The sequence below is a fragment of the Drosophila albomicans genome, chromosome 2L, assembly GCF_009650485.2.
Source record: "Drosophila albomicans strain 15112-1751.03 chromosome 2L, ASM965048v2, whole genome shotgun sequence".
Classification (NCBI taxonomy): domain Eukaryota; kingdom Metazoa; phylum Arthropoda; class Insecta; order Diptera; family Drosophilidae; genus Drosophila; species Drosophila albomicans.
Window position 1 is genome coordinate 28,158,356 of NC_047628.2, and position 21,031 is coordinate 28,179,386.

At 39.9% G+C, this 21,031-nt stretch overlaps 2 protein-coding genes across 2 annotated transcripts; one reads left to right on the forward strand and one right to left on the reverse strand.

Annotated features, from left to right (window-relative positions):
* Positions 1–1,342: 1,342 nt before the first annotated feature.
* On the reverse strand, positions 1,343–3,092 carry LOC117564563 (damage-control phosphatase ARMT1). Its single transcript, XM_034243396.2, has one exon. It carries the CDS (start codon positions 2,933–2,935, stop codon positions 1,547–1,549), a length of 1,389 nt encoding a protein of 462 aa, XP_034099287.1. The 5' UTR covers positions 2,936–3,092; the 3' UTR covers positions 1,343–1,546.
* Positions 3,093–13,423: 10,331 nt separating this feature from the next.
* LOC117564562 (zinc finger protein 286A) lies at positions 13,424–15,590 on the forward strand. The gene is made up of 2 exons (XM_034243395.2): positions 13,424–13,604; positions 13,704–15,590. The coding sequence occupies exons 1-2, from the start codon at positions 13,517–13,519 to the stop codon at positions 15,293–15,295; spliced, it is 1,680 nt and encodes a 559-aa protein (XP_034099286.1). The 5' UTR covers positions 13,424–13,516; the 3' UTR covers positions 15,296–15,590.
* The last annotated feature ends 5,441 nt before the right edge of the window (positions 15,591–21,031 follow it).

Sequence of the window (21,031 nt, forward strand, 5' to 3'; positions counted from 1 at the left end):
AACAACAACATCAACATTTGCAATGTTCTGCTGATTAATTGCTCAACTTGGGAATGAGTAGGACGACTGTACCTTGAGATTTATGTGCAACGGAATTTTTGGCAATCGGCCTCATGTTGCTCTCTTCAATAACCTAATAGTTGTGGGAATGCTCATTTAAATCATTCGAAGTGCAATCAACTAAAAGAAGTCATTCCTCAATAGTTTCTTGATACAATTTTTAAGGAACACCCATGGCTAAGTATTCAAGACTATTCGAGTGCAAGTCTGGGAAATAACTTAACAAGAGAATGAAATAATTGCAATAGGAAAACAAGTAAGAAAGTTACAGTCAAGTGTGCTCGACTATAAGATACCCGCTACCCATTTTGAATAAAAGCAAAATATTGCGGTATTTTTTAAAAATATACCAATAATACAAATATACTAAAAATATACCAAACGGTACATTTGGTATATCGATATAGTACCACATTCAAAATATACCATAGACGGCACAATATACCAGATTGTCGGCCTAAGCACCTAAGACCCCTAGTAAGTAGGCATTTTTGCCCATACAGTATTTCTTTAATAACTTTCAGTATTTTTATCTGATTGTAATCAATCAGGACTAATAAATACTATAGTTATTATTGTATACACCAAATTTCGCAAATGTAGCTTGAAAATTACGCTTGTTATTCGAATTTATTGATTTGCGGGGCGGAGGTGGGCGTGGCAAAAATTTAAAACAAACTGCGTGCAAACATAACAAGTGCTGTCGAAAAAAGATTATAGGTCTATCTCTTATAGTCTCTGAGATCTAGGACTTCATGCGGACAGACAGACGGACATGGCTAAATCGTCTCGGCTGTTGATGCTGATCAAGAATATATACATACATACATTTCATGCCGGCACAAAGTTATAATACCCTTCTTCTACCCTATGGGTAGCGGGTATAAAAACAAAGATTGCTGTCTTTGCTTTCTTTGCACAGTTAGCTTGTGATATCATCTGCAATTGCTGCTGTTGAGTTTCACAACTTTCCATTTTGTTATGTTTTTTCTTTTTCAATTGATGATCAAGCCGCAGGGCAGCTCCTCTGCTGACAAATGGCTGCGCATGTGCGCCACATCAATAAAACCAACAGCATTAGTCACTCGACAATTGGCCAGGCTGCTCTCCGTGCAGATCAAGCTTCAGGCTACAGTTTGAAAATAGAAATGCAGGTGGCACACACACACACACATACAACATAGAGAGTGCACCCAAAGGCACAACCCAAATAAACTCCTGTTGCTTGCCCCAACTTGTGGCAAGCAGCAGCAAACGACGGTGGGCGTAACGATGCAGTTTGATTTGGGCAAAGTGCGCTGACAAATTTGGAATCATTTATTTTGGGCATTGTGAGTTTTCTACGCTGGCAGCGTAATGCAAATTAAGACATAGTCAACTTCCCCCAGCTGCGGTAGCAATTTGTGAAAATAGAAAAAAAAAAAAAACAGTAATGAAAATGAAAAAAAAAAAAATTAGAAGAGTGCTGATTATCAATGTCGACACCTCACTTGGAGCACATCAAGGACTTATCCATGCAACTTGCGGTCAAGTGCAAGCACTCGCATTTGCACTTCAGGCTATCGGTATATTGAATAACTCCGTACGTGCCCGAGATCATCCAGTTGGGATCGGTGTGCAGCAAACGATCCGCAGTGCCCTCGCTTAAACCGCAGATCACTTCGCACTTGACAGTGCGCATTGCACACATATTCGTAGGTCGAAAGCCTCGCAAGCACGTGATAAACTCCTCAGTGGAGTCCCAAATATAATCCCCGAGCAACTTGCGATAGTTGAGATCACCCTTGAAGATGGCCACCGCCGCCTGTGAGAGCAGCTTGTACAAACCGATGCTGCAGTCGACCATCACAAAGTAGGCTTGTGGTCCAGTCCAGAAATACGATGGCGGGGAGATCACAATGCGTTGCTCGGCAAGCAATCGCTTTAGTTTCCAACCCAGACCCGAGACACACTCATCTTTGTGATCCATCAAATACTTGAGGGTCCATTCCACATCGTGCGGCATCACATCGGATATATACCAGGGTATTGCCTTCACATGCATTCGCACCTGGGTGGCCAGGCCGTGATCGAGCATGTATTCCATGAGCAGAAAATCGGTGAATAGCTCAAAGCCAGCATTATCGCAAATGTAATCGACAATGATTTCCTTGTTGCTCTTGGCCTTCATCAGGCAATTCCACACCAGCAGCGACTCGTCGACCAACAGCCGCTTGTCCAGATCCGCCACCGAAGTCAACACATTGATATCGGAGCGATCTTCGAGGGTGCTGAAGTAATAGGAATTTAGCTGTATGTCAAAGTGATTGCTCCACAAATTGATGCGCACAAGTTTGCCGAAGTTGTCAAAGGATTTGCTCAGATTTCGCGTTGCCTTCGCTAGGCAAGTGATGGCCAGCTCACTGATCCGCAGATCCTCCTGCTTGAGGTCCAGAAAATAGTCAAAGTTTCGCAGGTGCTTGCTGTTCTCAAAGAACGAATAGAGTCGCCTATACAGATAACACTCGGCATGTAGCCAGGAAGCCCTGAAATACGAACGCTTCGGATGCGGCAACTCGGATAGGAATGCATTCCATTCGGCCTTGTCCACCTCGTTGCCATGGAACAGAGTGAACCGTCGATCGTTGCTCAGTTCTCGCTTCAATCTCTCGATGTTGTGCGTGATCACTTGAATGTCCTTCCACACCTCTTCGCCATGCTTCTTCACCAGCTCGTGTTCGTTGCTGTGCAACGTGTTGATCACCTGCTGCATGATGCCAGGCATTCGGGCTTGCAACGCCACATAGGCGAAGCTCTGCTTAAAGCGACCCGAGAGCAGCGAGTGACGCGGCGTTGCCACATCCAAGAGATCGGAATTGTTGGCGCTCGTCCTCATCTTGGGTTGTGAAGATCTTTCCGGTTGTCGTTGCACATCTGTACATTTGAGACTCTTTTGTTTTCTACTTGAATTTGGTGACTAAAGCCGAGAAATACTAATGTTCTATTTTTGTTTTAGCTACTTAATATAATTTTGAAAAGTAATGCAAGTAATTGTTAGAATGAATTTCGTTTACTTCTTTGTTTGCTTTCTTTTTCAATTGCATTTCATTTCTTTGCACTCTCAGACTCCTTTGGTTTCAAATAGAATTTAACGAGGTTGCATTCGATGTGATTTTCATTCGATATTCGTTTAATCTATTTCGTTCTGTTATTTTAATCTCCATCCGATCTCAATTCATTTACTTCTCATTTCACTGTTTACTGTTTACCACCATTTCCGACACTCTCCTTAGCAACCAACTGTGGGAAAAGATCTCTTCCTCAGGGATGCGTGTTTGCTTCCTTCCGATCTCTTGCCCAGGTGTTCGTCGGATCATGTCCGAGGTTACTTTACACCACATACTCAACGCGATCAATGCCAAACGCAATTTGCATAATTCTCGGATAGATGGGATAACACTTGCGTGTTGTCATCCGGTTGGGAAAATCATAACAAGACAGAGGAAGGGTAAAGGGTTAATTTCGGGCCAAGGAAGCGTGGATCGTATTTGATGTGAATGTAATTTGCATGCGCTTGCCTTAATTGTCACATGTTAATAAACAAGTTCAAGAAAAGAGAGCGACGCAATGTCGATGGGAAAAATGCTATCAAGGTGTCCGTCGTTTCCCCCAGCGCAGTCCCAGGTTAATGCTATGCTAATGGGGCAAGGTGTGCACTTCCTCTAGCAACCCCTACGGCAACAGAATACATCGGGAGTCGATCGAGCATTCTGCACTTTTGAATGTTATTTTTATTCTTATTATCGTGAACTGCGGATGACGCAAGTGTTCGTTTCTTTATAGATTTTGCCAAAAGCAAAAAGGAAACACCGAACTGATATGATTTTATGATGTTTACTCATGACACACATGAATATGGATTTACCCCCCCAATTCGATTTAATGTTTGAATCCCCGTCGCAGACATAACTGCGTCAAAACATTAAGTTGCGAGTTGCGAGCTCATTAAGTGAGCATGTGCACCTTAGATGTACCTTCAACTTTGTCCAGGTGTTCCATAGAAATCGAAAACTTCCCCCCGTGACATACCAGTTTCAATATCTGCCTGCTGCTCAACCTTTTTTTCCTTTAGCTGGTGGTGAGGTGACTTACTACTTATCTACTTCTAGCTACTTCTCAAGGTGCTCGGCTGTGTTGCATATGCGCCTCTGCTTTGAGGAGTCGTTACTTTTCGTGTGGCAGTTGCAAAGCGGAGTGAAGCGAGAGTGCGTCATCGCGCTTTCAATTGCGTTGCCTTGTGAAATTCATGACTAGCAGCTGCGCAATATTTGTGGCTACTTTTGGCATGTGCTCAACGATGCGCAATAAGAACACTTTTCTAGGGGGTTGAGGTTGTTTCCCACAAGCAACAAATAGTCGAAACAGGTCGAGAGGAGCTACAAGTTCTAACATGAATTCTATATTCTATTCTCTATTCAACATTTATAACAGTTCATGTTAATATGACTTATAAGACATGTCTGTGTTTCCCTTCATCCACTAGAGAACCGATTTTTGGTACATACAATGATAACTATAGTCTTTATACTCTTGTATGAGCAAAAGCTCTTACTTACTATAGTCTTAGTTGCTTTGGCTGACAATCTAGTATATTTTCTACTATGTGGTATATTTTGAATGTGGTACTATATACTATATTTGAAATATTTTGCACTCTGTGGTATATTTTGACTGTAGTACTATATCAATATGACAGCCTATAGTACTTTTTTTTAGTATTTTTCCGGCAAATTTATAATTTGGTATATTTTAAAATGAATACTAAATACTATTCAAAATGTCTAGCTGATATATCACAGTCGAGCAACCTCGACTGTTGCTTTCTTATTTGATTTAGTATGTTCACCGTTCATATTCATATTCATTTTTGCATTGATCTATTTAATAAAATGCAAACTTAGTACTAATTCATACTAATATTACTTTGCAATAAGTTATATAGCATATTTACTGTATAAATTTATATGTCATAATCTGTGCAACATTGATAATAATTCTTTTTTATACCACTTTCATAATCTATATTGTGTAATCATTCTTTCAATATACCTAATGTATGTATATGTATACATTAATTTTTGTAATGACCTATTTAACATACTGCCAAATTACTAAAACATATTAGTATGGCTTTGCAATTACTTTTATAGCATATTCACTTCATAAACTTATTTGCCATGATCTATTATGCACTGTGCCAAATTACCACCAACTGTAATTAAGATGACTATTATCTAGATTTCCTTATTATACTTATAATTGCTAAGTGAAGAAGAATGATCTTCCTAAGTAAATGTGTATATAATTATGCAATTATCTCAATGCTAAATACTCTAATTATGACAGCAATTAAACTAAGTAAAATAATTAGTTTATTCTATGTATAAAATAAGCAAAAAATCTCGCATAAATTTAGTTAGTTTCAATTAGGTAATTTGCTGTTATAGTTGTCTAATTCTTTCACACCATTTTTCTAAGAAACTGCACTCTAGAGTCTTCGACTCAGCTCGTGGATATCGTTTAGTGCAGCATAGCAAGAGCTCAGCACAGCAGTCTCTAGAGTTATGGGCAGCCATAAAAACGCCTCAACTTTCACCCAAAAAGCGAAGCGAAATGTGACAAAATATGGCTCACCCGGTAATTGCTCCCGCCAGATCAGCGGATATATTTATTTTATTGCAGGTTCCTCGCTCTCTCTCTAAAAAATTGCATTATCAGAGCCATAAACAAATTAGGAGGGGAGACCTTAACAGAGAAGAAAAAAAAGTGAAGCAGATCACTGGCAGCTGCAGTCTGATGATAGTTGCTCTAGGTGGAGAGCACTCGAAAAAATCTTGGCTCAAGTGGCGGTCCCATTAGGTGACACTTAGGAGCGGAGCGTACAATATTTTAGAAACAATGGAGGCCCCAACTAAGCTCGATAAGATTAATAACTCTCTGGCGCACGTTCAATTAATCTTTCGTCTAAAACAGAAAGAAATTTCCCTTCTTACACCGCTGCTTCTTCTTCCACAACTGACAACTTAACGGCAGAGGCAGCACGTCTCCTCCTCAGTCTCCTCTTCGGTCTTTGCGTCGTCGTCGTGTACCTGCCGCATCGTCAGTGTCAATTGTGACAGCGCCCTGCCAGCCAGATTCTCCCAGCATCATTCCTCCCCACTGACAAAACAAAAACAAACAAACGGACACGTTCAACAGCTACCAGAAAAGCTAGAGAGAGATAGATGATGAATAGAATGAAAGAGAAAGAGAGTCTCTACATGCCCATGAACGTGACAAAAGTGAAGAACATGAAACTTTGCAGCTCACATCTCTCACTAAATTAGTTGTTTTAGTTGTTCGCTGCGCGTCTAAATTTAGTCAACCCAACAATCCATTGGCCATAAATCAATTATATGGTTTTTCGATGCCTCTGTCTCGAGACAATTTCCAGCATTTCCAACTTGGGGGCCCACCTCAGGTGCATGAGAACAGCAACAGCAACAGAGACAGGGACAAAGGTGCTTAGCTCTTCCCTGTGCAGCTAATTAGAATATTCGGGCTGAGATAGAAATATACAGCGAATGAGTCTAGTTCATTATTACGCTACTTATTTGTCGAAATAAGGTATTTCTGGCATTTGCAGAGAACCAAAAAAAAAAAAAAGAACAACAACGCTGACAACAACCCAAAAAACTATGAAATATGAAATCATTTGTAATAATTAGCGAGACATTTGCTGCTATTTTTACGGCAAAAAGATTGAAACTCCAGAGAGAGAGAGGTAAGAGCGTAGATCTGTTGCTTAATTTGTTTAATTACAAATCCCCGGTGTATGGGAAATACAAATAGGTTTTCTCGCTGACTTTATTAATGCCAACAGGCGCAAGCTGTCACTGAAATTGATGCACCCTCAACAGCAACAACAGCAAAAGGCGTAAGTTAAGAGTTCACGAAAACAAAAGCAAATGTTTTGTAATGAGGTTGAAATTGCAGCACCACCAAAAGTTCTCTCTGTGTTTCTCTTGTCAGCTCAGCTTACCGCAGGATAAACAACAACAACAATGGAGAAGGCGAAAGCAAAAGCGAACCTGAGTCACAGCAGTTGAATTTTATTTGAATTAGCAACGCGCAATCAAAAACATTCAAACACGCATAAATTGAATCCCGTGGGATGATTTCTCTGCCGCGTTCCCAGCAACCCCCTTGGGCAGGCAGGCAGCCAGCAACTTGTCACGTGATTCAAATAACAAATAATGCACCAAGGATCATCCCTTAGCTGCTGCTGCACTGAACTGGTCTTGGTCCTGGTTCTCTATGTGTAATTCGAATCCAAATCCTCATCCTCATTCTCATTCTCATCCGCGCCCGCATTCGACTTGCCTGTAAGCGTGGGTACCTTTTATTTATTGGTCAACGGAATCGAATCATCTTGCTGCTCAGCCACTAGCCACCAGCCACCCTCCTCCACCCTTCTCCCTCCTTCACCCACCGCTTTCTCACGCAGTTGCAAGTGTAAATTCGCCTGGTCATGGGAACATTTGCACACAATTGAATCATTCTATTAGGCGCTCAATTGATGGCCTTTAATTGATTATTTGAAGTGCAAGGAGTGTCTCCCTGCTCTCTCCCCTTCTCTTTTCTATCAATTTCAGTTCGATTATGACCTAAATTTATGTTAAGCAACCCCCGCGTATTGCGTGTTCTTTTAACATATACTAAATTGAGTTGAAATTACATGGGAGTAAGACACATACTTGAAATAAATTGATAGAACAGGCATCTGAACAGACGTAACAATCAATCATCCATTCGACACATCTTCATATTTACAGGATTTCAATAATCTTCAGCAGTTGCTTAAATAATAATTCAATTTTTTAAAAGAAACCTTTCGCTATAGACTGCAGCTGTAGCTTTTCTTTTTCTTCTCAATCATCTTTTAAAAAATCTTTTTGTTGCAAGTATATTAGAAAAACATTTTATTGTAGATATCACTGTTTTTCGATGATTTCAATAAGCATTTTTCTATTAAATCATTTTTCTTTCTCTTCAATTTGCCATTTAACTAAAATATCTCGCAAGAAATCTTTTTGTTTGTAAGTGGTATTTAAGAATAATATTTCTGGTAAATCGCACTTTTTGGCAATGATTTCAATAAGCATTATTGTTCTAAATAATTTTTCTTTCTCTTCAATTTGGCAATTGCTTAAAATATTCTTAAAGAAATCTTTTTGTATATCAGTATATTAGAATGGAATTTGTAAATCGCATGTGTTGCTTTCCACGATTCCAGTATACATTATCTGGTTATTACCATAATTTGTTTTTCAAGTATTGCTCTAAAGTCCTTTGGGGATTATTAAATAAGCATTATTCTTCTAAGCCATTTTTATTTCTCTTTAATTTAGCAATTACTTAACATATTTTTCAGAAAAAACCTTTTTGTTTATAAGTATGCTAGAATGGCATTGCTGTGTAGATCTCATGTTTTGCTTAAACACTTTTTTTCCTCGATTTCAATTAACATTATCCAGCAATTACTTAAATTATATTTCAAGTCTTGCTCTAAAGCCCTTCGAGTAAACTATGAGTCATCAAAAAATATGTCATTCCCTTCCTCTTCCCTTCCTCCTTGCCTTTTCTTTGCCAATAGCGTTTCATTCACAATCCCCGAGTTCAACCGAACTTGAACTTCAACGCGCCCTTCAACTTGACGCAAACAAACAACCAAAAAAAAAATGTATACTCTTGAGGATGTTTGTCATTGATAAGCTAAAATCAAAGACAAGCCAAGAGTGTGTAAAAATGTTGGCAGAAATATTCACAAATTTTTGGTGTGTTCGGTTCGCATATTAATATTTGCAAGTGAATCAGCGAGCGCAAAATAAAAGCTGAAAAAAGAAATATATATCATTTTTATGATATTTCAACATGCATTAACATAAACGCTGATGCTAATCTCTTTTTCCCATGAAGACTTCTGATACATGAGACTCGCCGCAGCATAAACAATTCATTATCGTGATTCATTTAACGAAAAAGCTAAAAAATATGAAAATTAAATCAAATCACCAGCTGATAATTATAATTCGTATTAGTCAAGATGAGAGCTACCGATGTTGATGTTGAGCTAAGCTTGGCTGAGCGGGTGGTCCCCCCTCCCCCTCCCTCTCTACCCATGAGTAGAGCATGACAGTAAGCTTCCCAAGCAGATTAATATCTCAAAAAAAAGACTCCTAGAAGCGCATTTTAATTAGTTAGTTGACCAACAAATTTAATTTATTGTCACTTTGCGGGCCCCCCTAATGAAACACGTTCGAGTTGAGTTGAGTCTGCGTCTTCGACTACGACTTCGACTCATAATTGACCAATTTGTGTGTGAGCTTAAGTGTGTGTGTGTCTGTATCTGTGTTATTAGTGTTATCGAGAAAAGCGCACACGCTGTCAATAAAACAAATTAGTTTGAATTATAGACGTAGCTTCTAACTTGGCTAATTTATGCGGCGTCGGAAGCGACCCCCCCGACTCTTTCTGTGTGTGTTCTTTACGTTTTCAGTCTTGTTGTTGTTGTGCTTTTATTTGTTTATAATTACCGTTAGCTTTGATAACAATATCAGATTTCAATAGTCGGCGGCATTTATGTTCACTGACCTGGACATTCTGTCCATTGGTCGCCATCTCAGTCTCTGCCTCTATCTCCGTCTGCGTCTCCTTCTCCTTCTCTTTCTACTTTGTCCAAGCTTCGCTTTGTCTGCACAGATCAGGCGCCAATAGTTCTAAGATCTTGTTTTGATTGCCGCGTCCCGTCCCATGGTCGGCGCATTCTTTTGCTCAGTCTGTCTGCTCAGTGGCTTGAGAAATCTGTAACTCGTGACAACACAACGGCGTGTGGCATGCAACAACTACTTTGCTTTGGGGGGTATTGGGTTTTGCATTTCTGCATACTTTTCTTACACTTTTTCCTACTAGCAGACTTTCTTTTGTTGTCAGCTCGCTCTTGCGCAGCTGCAGCAGCAGCCCGAGCTATGGCAAATTAATGACATTTTGCACTTCATTATGCGACTTTGGCGGCTCTTTGACACTTTGAAGTGAGGCACTCAGCTGTATCACAGTCGCTCTTTCTCTCTCTCTGGCTCTGGGGCATGCCACATGCAGTTGGCAGTTTGCCGTTTTCTTGCTTTGCTGTTTTGCGGTTTAGCTGCCAGGTGATGTGCAGTTAGCTTCACTCTGGTATCCGTTGTCAGTTGGCAGGCAGCAACTGGAGCTTCACTTGGTCAAAGATGACAGAGAAATGTTATCAGAGTAGAGACCCAATAACAGTCTATTTAGAGCGTAAGCGAAAAGAGAGAACTACAAGTGATCATTAAGCTATGATTATCACTTTGTAGTCGTTGCATTTGTGGCTTCAGTATTGAATTGCGCATTGATCTCTAAGGAATGCAAAGCTAACACACTTTCAATCAATAATCAATACACAATAATAGAGCTCTTAAGACAAACCATTTATTGTGTGATCATCATCATCAGCAGGACACACCGGTTCATTACAGAACGTTTGGCGCCAATTTTCACTTAAGAAAGGTTGTTTTGAAAATCAGTTGCACGTTGGTACGTGTCAAGGAGAAGAGGCAGCAGCTGTGCATCAGTCTTGAGGGGCACGGGACAACCCTCGTTGTGTCGTTGTGTTGAGATTTCTGCCAAGATCTCAAGAACAAGATGCTGCCCAAGGGTTGGCACAACAACTCAAAGTAAAAAGTAACGTACAAATGCAGTTTCAACAAATCATTAAGAGTACCAGCTACGAACAACCACCGAGAGCAGGCGGCTTGGCTGGTTTGGGGTGGGCCAACTGCAGCAGCAGCAGCAACAGCAACATCAGCAGCAACGTGCCCCGTGTGGCATGCCAGGTAGATTTGCACATACCTTTTTTGGCGCATTCCAAGGCATTCCAAGACTTCAGGTAAAATGCGGCGGCGCAACCACCCCATAAAATCCCAATAGAAAGGGAAGCAGAACTGCCAACAACAACAACAACTGCCAGCAACAACAACTTGGCTGGCAGCTGGCGCAGCCAAACAATTTTCAATATCAATTTGAAATTTTAACATTTTCACGGCCGTTACGGATTGCACCTAGATAGATGAAAGAAAGGAGCGAGCCACACAGACACAATGGTTATTGATTTACAGAGCAAGCAAACGGATCTTCTGCTTGTTTGTCTCGCTGGTTATTGTTAGCCAGCAAACATTTTGGCTGCATTTTTATTTGATTGTGAGCCATGTCACGTGCTAACAACTCAACAGCTGCCAGCTATTAGAATACTATGATAATAAATGATTATCCAAAAATATAAAAGTTACCATACATCTATATAATAAAACTATTAGAACGCTATGCTTTTAGATTCGATAATAAATTATGATGATATAAAAGTATAAAAGCTATAATTTCTTGTTTTAATGTCTAGTCTATTTACTTATATCGATATCTATATAATAAATAATGATTTTTCAAAAGTAAAAATTGTAAAGTTATTAAGCTTAAGCTATAATTCTACCTAGATCTTAGATCATCATCATAGAAAAGTTTCTAAACTTTAACAATAAGTTTATATAGATCTCAAATCTTAATCTTATTATTGTTTTTAAACTTTTACTATAAGTGTACTTAGATCTCAAATCACTCTCTTTTTATGTGAAATTTAAATTTGATTTTACTTGGTGTAGAAATAGTTTTCATAAATTTTAATTAGTATTCATCTTTTCAGTTGTACTTTCTTATACAACGAAGTTGCCCAAATCAATGATGAATCACTACCTTATTGATTTTGAGTATATTAATGAATATGTATTGAGATTGCTTTACTTAATTCAATAAACGATCTACCAAGCTAAAGAATGTTTACTCCTCTCTATTCTCTGATTTACAATTTTAAATGTTTTACACACAGTGTTCTACAATTTTGTATAAATAAATTGAAATAATATTGATTTTGAGTATAGATGTATAGAAATATAGCTTTACTTAATTCCAAAATCCATCTCACAAGCTAAAGGCTATTTTCTTCTCTCTTTTCTATGATTTACAATTATATGTTTTGTTTTATGCTTTTGTAGAAATAATAATCGACTTTACTTTAACCAATAAGAAATTATATTTCCTATTTCTATAAAATAATAACAATAATAAATAATCAACTGTACCGCAGCTGTTGAAATTTCGTTTTTGTGTTTAATTTCAAAAGAAACTTAGTTCAATTGAGTGTAAATGCTTGACTTAAAGCTGATCGTTAATGAGGATCATTGGGAGCTAAGCGAAGTCAGCGGCAAAGCTGATCGGCTCAATGCTTCAACAGTCTAAGAATCGTTCGCTATAAGCTGCTTAAAGCCAAGAAGAGAATGTTTCAGAGTGTGTTCAGACTGTTCTCTTAAATATGCTCCCCAAAGCAGTTGGCGCAACGAATGAAATGTGAAACACAAAGAGAGCCAAGTGTGGAGAGCAGAGCGCCAATTGGCTGCGTGCTCCCGCTCTCGTAACAGCTTAAAGCTGCTCTTAGTCGTAAACAAAGAGCAAGAAGCTCACCTGCTCGCAAAGAGAGAAAAGACTTCGTGTCTTTTAGTATATAAGAAAAGCCGATCGTCGTGTGACGAAAGGGACAGCAAAGCAACGATACGCACGAGAGAGTGAGAGAACTGTGGGTTAAAAATAAACTTGCGTTGCAAGTTGTACATAAGCTCGGCAGCTGGCACACACACACAACACAGCACACACAAATACACACGCATAGCTAGTGAGTGGAAATTTGAGCGTGTAAAATTAAATCTCAGTGGCAGCTGGTGGCGATCGTTGGCTGGTGTGTGAGTGTGTCCGTCAGAGGGAGAGAGAACTACACGCCGGCAACTGACGAATGTGTGTGTGTGAGCATGTGGCACGTGCTCGCTTTTTGAGACAGAGATTTGTTGGCGGTGCCTCTGAGCAGCCTCTTGTGACTCGAATCTGCAGCTGGAGCAACGTTCATTGAACGACACACAGCTGTTGAGGCAGGCGACAATCACAGTACCAAGACCAAGAGGGGTGCGGGGTGCAGATCATTGAATGTGTGGCTCGTGGTGGTTGATTTTACAGCGCAGAATCCCCTAGCGATCAAGCGATAGGGAAGTAGGAAGTAGGTAGCATACACACACACACATGAGAGATTCTTTTCAAATTTTGCCAGAGCACTAAAAGGGGGTTGCTTGGCTCGGCTGGGGGTTGATCCTCTGTGCTTGATCCTCAGCCGTGGCCATATAAAATTAAAGTGATCCTCGGCGGTTGCATCATTCGTATACGAAACTGCAAGCGATCGAGACGCGTGCGCACGAGAGACGTCGCGTCAGTTAAACCAGAGTTCAGTGTGTGTTAAGAATATAGTCAGCTCCCTCAGAAAGTGATCATTATGGATAAACTCAAGTACAGCAAATGTCCGCTCAAGAAGCGACCGATACACGTCGAGGAATCGCCACTCGAGGATCAGTTGTGCCATGGTAGGTTTCTCGCTCCACTCTCCAATCCGCAATCAACTATGGATACGCAAATATCTGGTGGATATAAAACTAACTCTGAAACTCTCGATTCGCTTACAGACGAGGGACCCGTTGATCTTAGCGTGGCTGCCGCTGCAGTGCCGATCGAGCCACATTGGAGCATCAAAGAGGAACCCGAGCCACAGCCAGTGACCACAGAACTGCGTCGTCGCTTCGACGCTGCCATGACACAGACCAAGGAGCAGCTAGCTCGTCGCATTTGGGAAGAGACTCGAGAAATCGCACGCGCCTTTCCCGATGTCTTCACTCGCGAGGAGATCGCCAAGAGTTTGGCTCGTTTGGGCTACGGCGACTTTGAGCTGCCGCCCGAGGATGAGGTGATGGAGCCAGAACACGAACGGAATGTCGAAGAAGCTCGCAGTTATGCCAGCATTTCGCCACAGCCTCTGATGCCGGGTCCCATCAAAGTGGAGCCACACAACGAGGAACCGTTTGGTCTGCGCAACTATAACAACAATTTGATGAAGAGCATTGCCGACTATGAGGATTGCATGAAGCAGCCACAGACGCTGGTCGAAACCAACTATGCCGAGCCAGAGGATTTAAGTTTGGCGCCGCAGCGTCGCGGACTAAGTGAGAATGCCAATCTGCATAATGTGGCACGCGCTCTGCTCAGCATGCAACATATGGCGCCACAGCAGCAGCAGCAGCAGTTGCCACAACAGCCACAGCAGATGTTGCAGGCCAAAGCACAGCATCAACACGATCAGGATGTGGACTTTGAGGATCAAGAGAATCAGGAGAATCAACTCAGTCTGAAGATCAAGAGCAGCAACGATCTGTACTATCAGTGTCAGCAGTGCAACAAATGCTATGCCACCTACGCGGGTCTCGTCAAGCATCAGCAGAGCCATGCCTACGAGAGCACCGAGTACAAGATCATACGCAGCAACCCTGGCAACCCTAGTGCACCGATTGTCGATCAAACCGAGTTCTGCACAGATCAGGCTTCCGCACTTATTCAAGCTGCGAATGTTGCCTCCGCTCAGTCCATGCAGAAACCGGTGGGCGTGCCACGCTATCACTGCAAGGACTGTGGCAAGTCGTATTCCACCTACTCGGGTCTGAGCAAACATCAGCAGTTCCATTGTCCCTCCGCCGAGGGCAACCAGGTGAAGAAGGTCTTCAGCTGCAAGAACTGTGACAAGACTTACGTCTCGCTTGGGGCACTCAAGATGCACATACGCACACACACGCTGCCCTGCAAGTGCCCCATCTGTGGCAAGGCTTTCTCCCGTCCGTGGCTGTTGCAAGGACACATTCGCACACACACCGGGGAGAAACCTTTCAGTTGCCAGCATTGCAATCGCGCCTTTGCAGATCGCTCGAATCTTCGCGCACACATGCAAACGCATTCGGATGTCAAGAAGTATTCCTGCCCCAGTTGCACTAAATCCTTTTCGCGCATGTCGCTGCTGGCCAAGCACTTGCAATCCGGCTGCCAATCGGAGCAGGGCGCGCATGCCTCAAGCGCTGGCTTCAATCAGCAGCAGTTGCAACAGCATTTGCAGGGCTACGAAGAGGCGCCGCATCAACATTACTATGCGGGCAGCGTGGGCAGCAGCGGTGGAGAGGAAGAGGAAGCTCATGAGTTCCAAATTCCCGCGCCAGTCAGACAGAGCATCTATTAAAACACAATTCTATATATTAAGCATTAGCTTTGTAAGTTCTCAAGTCAGTTTACATACATTCAACTCAGGAATTCAGTGCCAAAAATTAGTCAAGGCAATTTTATTGCTTGTTAGGTTCCACATTATTTATAACTATTATTATTAATATTATATATTGAAATCTTAACGATTTTCGTAGGGCCAAGTCAAGGGTTAGCATTAGTTGAGCAGTAGTCGCCATTCGTTGTTATCTGTCGTTTTGTTTAAATTTGTTTGCCTGTATATTTCTTGTTGAAACTCATCGTGTACAAATCGAAATGGTGCGAGTTAGTATATTTTTAGTATAGTAGTATATCATTTATGTATTTAATTTTAGTTAATATATTTATTTAATTTATTGTGTAAATATTTACATTTATTTTATAGATTTATTTATACTTTTTTTGATATATATTTATTTTGTAAAACGCGGAAAGTAATAAAGAAACAAGCACAACAAAAGTTTACGACTTTTCCTAATATCGTGATATTTTCTCAAAACAAAAAATTCAACAGTTCAATTTGCTTTCGATTGCATTGTCACTTTCAAATTTCAAGCTTTTTATACCCGCTATCCAATGGATAAAATGGTATTTTCACTTTGTGTGTAACCAGCAGAAGGAAGGAAGTAACTATATATAAACCTTGATCTGAAGAAGATACTTTTACTTGTGGAAAAAATCCTAATTACTCAAGTCTTTGTTGCTTTGCTATATATTTTGTTAGTATATTTTGTACTCTATGATATATTTTGAATATAGTACTATATACTTTAGTTGGTATATTTGCACTCTATTGTATATTATAAATGTAGTACTCTATACTATAAAATATATTCGGTATATATTGCACTCTATGGTATATTTGGAATGTAGTACTATATCAATATACCAAATATAGTTTTTGGTATGAATATATTTAGTATATTTTAAGAATACCGCACTGTTTAACTTTTATTCAAAAATATAACATTGGTATATTTGTAGTATTTTTGTGGTATATTAATTTAGTATATTTTAGAATAAATACCGCACTGTTTTTCTTTTATTCATATTACTACATCAACATACCAAATATAGTCTTTGGTATATATCTAGTATTTTGTTTATATTCCCAATGGGTATCGGGTATCTCTAAGTCGAGCACACGCGACTGTAGCTTTCTTACTTGTTACTGTTGCGCTTCTCTCTCTCTCTCTCTCTCGTTGTGTATTGCGGATGCTCATTTGCTGCGCAGCCGTTTGCAATATGGCAACAATTGGAGGCTCGCTCGTCGTAGGTGTCTCTTTATTTATCTATCGCATAAAAACGTTGCAGCTGATTCGCAAATTTAGCGAATCACAAAGCGCCGGCAACAACAACCACAGCAACAACAACGACAACCGAAAATAAAAAGATTGCCGCATTTTGTTGGTGCTAACAGCGGGTGGTGGGTGGTTGGTTAGTTGCCTAGTTGGCTTAGATAGGTTGTGCTGCTTGACTGTTTGGTGGCTATTAAGACGACGAGTGGAGCAAAAATATCAATCGCTGCTTAAATCAAAATTAATTGCCAGAATAATAATTGTTTTGAACGTAAAGCGCCAAACGGCAAACGAAGGAGAATTGGCGCAGCTGCAACTACTGCGAGATTGCAACTGCAACTGCAACTGCGTCACCAGCCACGACAACAACGACTGCAACAGCAGGCGGCAAGCGCCAACAACAGCAACAAAGTACGACAAACGTCTAGCGAATTTTGAGAGCAATTGCTGGAGACAAAAGGGTGAAGCGGGGGGCAACGAAAACCACTCAAAACAACAAACAACCCGATGAATCATCGATTTTGGGTCTACCACCGCAACCACAGCTCAGCAATAGCTACTTCTACTACAACAACAACAGCAGCAGCAACAACAAGTTTTGCCCGTGCCGGCTTAGTGTAGCCGCACGCAGCTAGATGGCGCTAGTGGGCAGTCATCAGGCTTTGGTTCAATTAAACGCGTTTTCCAGTTCATTTTCATTATGCTTGTTTTTGTTGGTATTGTCGCTGCCGTTGCTGCTGCTGCTGCTGCCGCGATTTTTCAGTTTTTCCGCACTACAGCAGCCGCACCTTACTTTGTTGCCCCAAAGTCAACGCGGTTGCTGCCTCAAGCCGCATTATTATAAATGCCGTCCACGCAGTTTCTTACGCTCCACAACTTCCAGTTTCGTTTTCGTTTTTTCGGCGTTGCCTTTGCTTTTGAACCTCAGACGAATTTGATACTCTAATCGAAGGGGTTTATAAGCTGCTAGCAGATAAGGAAAAGCATTCAAGTTCAGTTGAACAAAAGTGTCTGAAGATAATAAAAAGATCTTCAAGGATTAACCTCAAAATATGTGGCTACTATTAGAATGAGAGAATCTACTGTGAGCAAAAAGTAGTTTGTAAAATGAAAAATCTTTATTTATTCATCTAAATCAATTGCAGCCTTTTCAAAGTCATTTCCTCCACATAAGAAACTCTTCAAGACATTTTAATTTAGATAAATGTATCGATCAGTTCATAAGCATCTAACAAAATAAACGAAACTTTTAAATAAAGTTATCATTTCTAAGTTAAGCGTTTCTGGGTTTAGTTACTTAAAACTGCAATCTATTACACACACTTCCATTTAGATAAAATTATCTGTCAGTTATTCACTTCTACATTTCTAAAATTATCGAAACCTTTAAATCTAAATTTGAGTTTTCCCCTAAATTTCATAAGCTTTGAGCTTATTCAAAAGTTTAATTTTCTTTGAAGAAACTTTCTTCAAATTATCGAAAATTTCTCAGTTAAATATTTATGAGTTAAAGATCTTACTATTACTGTACTACAAGTATTACTCAAACTTCCTTTTTCTCCTAAAGGATGATGAGCTTTAATGAAAAGTTCAATTTTCATTAAAGAAACGTTCTTCATCAAATCATCAAATTATCGAAAATTTCTCAGATTTATGAGTTAAGGATCTTTAAGAAGCCATCTATTACTCACACTTCCTCTTAGATAAAAGTATCTACCGACACTTTTAAATAAATATGGAAGTTTTCTCCTAAAGGTTTATAAGTTTTGAGCTTTTTTCAAAAGTTCAATCAATATGCTTTCCATTTTCTATTTAGTAGAGCATTTTCGATTCGTTGTACCACCTTCAAAACCTTCTTTCCGTTACGAATTGTATCTTGTCAGGCGGTAGCTTTGGTCTATTAGGAAACACACCACGCGCCCCGAAGCTGCGACTAGGAAAGTCATATTGCATTTGCCAAGAGAACCTAGGACACACAATTGTCGCCCCACCCCGTGACCCGTGCAGTTCCACAACTGTCACCACCATTGGATGTTGTTGTAGGCGCACATTAGAGGAGGTTGACTTGGTGCGCGTGCTGCGGCTGCCGTTGCCACGCCTTGGAATCAAATGGGCAACGCACATGTGTGGCACACAGAAAAAATATTGTGGTAGCGGCTTTTGGTCAAAGGTTAAATGAAACGACCGTCAGTCCCCTCCCCACCCCTCCCTCCACCACTCTCATTCTGACTGGTGACAAGTGCCACGCCGCAATTGCCTACAAAAATCGTTTAGAGCCTTAATTTATGGCACCCCAACAAAAAAAAAAACACAACAAAAATTTATCAGCTCGCGCAAAAAATCAGGAAAATATAGAAGCCAAAAAAAAAAAAAAACATATTTGAACGTTGGCGCTGCTCGAATTTCGTTTCATTTATTGCAGCTACGTGCAATGTGCGCTTAATTGGCATTTCGTAGCCAACCGACAAACAAAAAAAAAGAAATAGAAATCTAAAAAGAATAACACGCCTTGATTCTTATGGTCTACTTAGTTGAGGTGCTATTTGGGGGCCACCAATCCCCTTGGCTTAGCTTAGCTTAGGTTCAAGCTCGAACTTCCTCGCTTTGGCAATTAAAATTAATCTCTAATCGCCAAAATGTATTTTTAAATGCATTTCAGTTTACGAAATTAATTTTTTCGTGTTTAATTTAAATATATTTGCAATTTGAAATTCAAGCCACGTTTTCCCCGCTCGTTGTTATTAATATTTAATAATTTCAAATGCGCATGAAACAAGCGAGAATGTTTATGATAAAGAATGATGGACGATAGGAATGCTCTGTAGGAATATTGTGTTGACGTTTTGGGTCGTAAATTGTCAAGTAGAATCTGAGAAAGTTAAATACACTTAATCGTTTTTATAAATTGAGGATATAAAAAGTCTTTCGTGAAGTTTTGGTTGGTAAATTATTAATAAGTTACTGAGAAAATTTAACAAAATTTAGCTTCATTTTAATTATGTAGCATATTTAGCGAAGTTTGGTTGTAGGTTGTTCATTTGAAATATCAGATCTTTAAGAGAGAAAATTAAACTAAATATAACTTTATTATACCCCAACAAAATGATCAATATTTAATGAAGTTTAGAGATTAAAGATATTAAAAAGTCGCTGAGCAAATTAATTGAAATTTCTCTACGAATATTTCTCGAGGTTCTCTTGTGGTTGATAAAAAACTAAAGTTAAAGATTGCTCGAAATTGAATTTCCATTATAGCCTATTAAATATCAGACCTTTAGCAACCTAGCTACCCTCTATTAACATCAACTGCCCACAGGGTATACAAATTATGGAAGTATGATATATGCCAGGCGCCGTCGTCGCTGTTGTCGCCGCAGCTGTTGATTGACTCGAGACCTGATGCAGATACCAATTGTTGTAGTCACCGTTGTAGTTGTAGTTGTTGTTCTCAAAGCTGTTGTTGTTTTTGCTGCTGTTGTTGTTATTGTTATAGGCAGTACGTGTTGTTTGTTTAACGCGATGGGTGTAAATTAATATTTAATTACGCGCTGTTTCGCGCTGTGCTTGGTTTCGGCATTTTCTGATCTAATCGAACTTTAATATGGGCTACACAAAATGTGAAGTCGGTGCCAAAAAGTTGAGCAACAGATACGATAATCTCGTGTTAAGCAATCTAATGTGAGCTTTGGCCAAAAATGCGAAAGTATCTCAGAAGAGTTGCACAAGAGCGAAGTAGAAGTCAAAGGATAAACACTTATGATAAAGGAGATAAAATAATAATAAAAGCTCATGAAAGTATCTCATGGCAATAAAGTAAAGTTGAAGCTTTAAACTCGACTAATTGCCTCGCAATTTGCAGTTTAATACGCTTCAGTCATAGTTTCAGCTTGTGTCATTGAGCAGCACTCTCAGACTCCGTCTCCGTCTGCGTCTCAGACTCCACTCATAATTCATGGCACATTTTCAAACAGCACAACTTTTAGATGCCATAAATCCATTGCCATGCACTCGCACAGTGTTGACGTCAAATTAATCAAAAGCTGAACAAACCAGCCAGCCAGCCAAATGCAACGCAGTCAAATTAGCCAAAAATGAGCAAAAAACTCAGAAAATGAAAACAAATCTTAAACAATTTAGAAACAAATAAAATAAAACACAAACAAAATCTAGCAAGATTAGTGAGAATTCTAAGCTCAAGTGGCAGCAAATGAGAACTTGTTGGGTTATTTTCCCACACTGGCGATCAAAGCGAACCGAAAAGAACACGACGAAGAGAACCTTTGTACAAAATCACACCGGCAACGCCCCTGAATGAAATCGATATAATTATTTGCATTATTAATAATTACCATTGTGTCGAGAGTTGGTTTTGGATTCGGATTTGAATTCAGAGATTTGAGATTCAGTTGCGTTGGCGT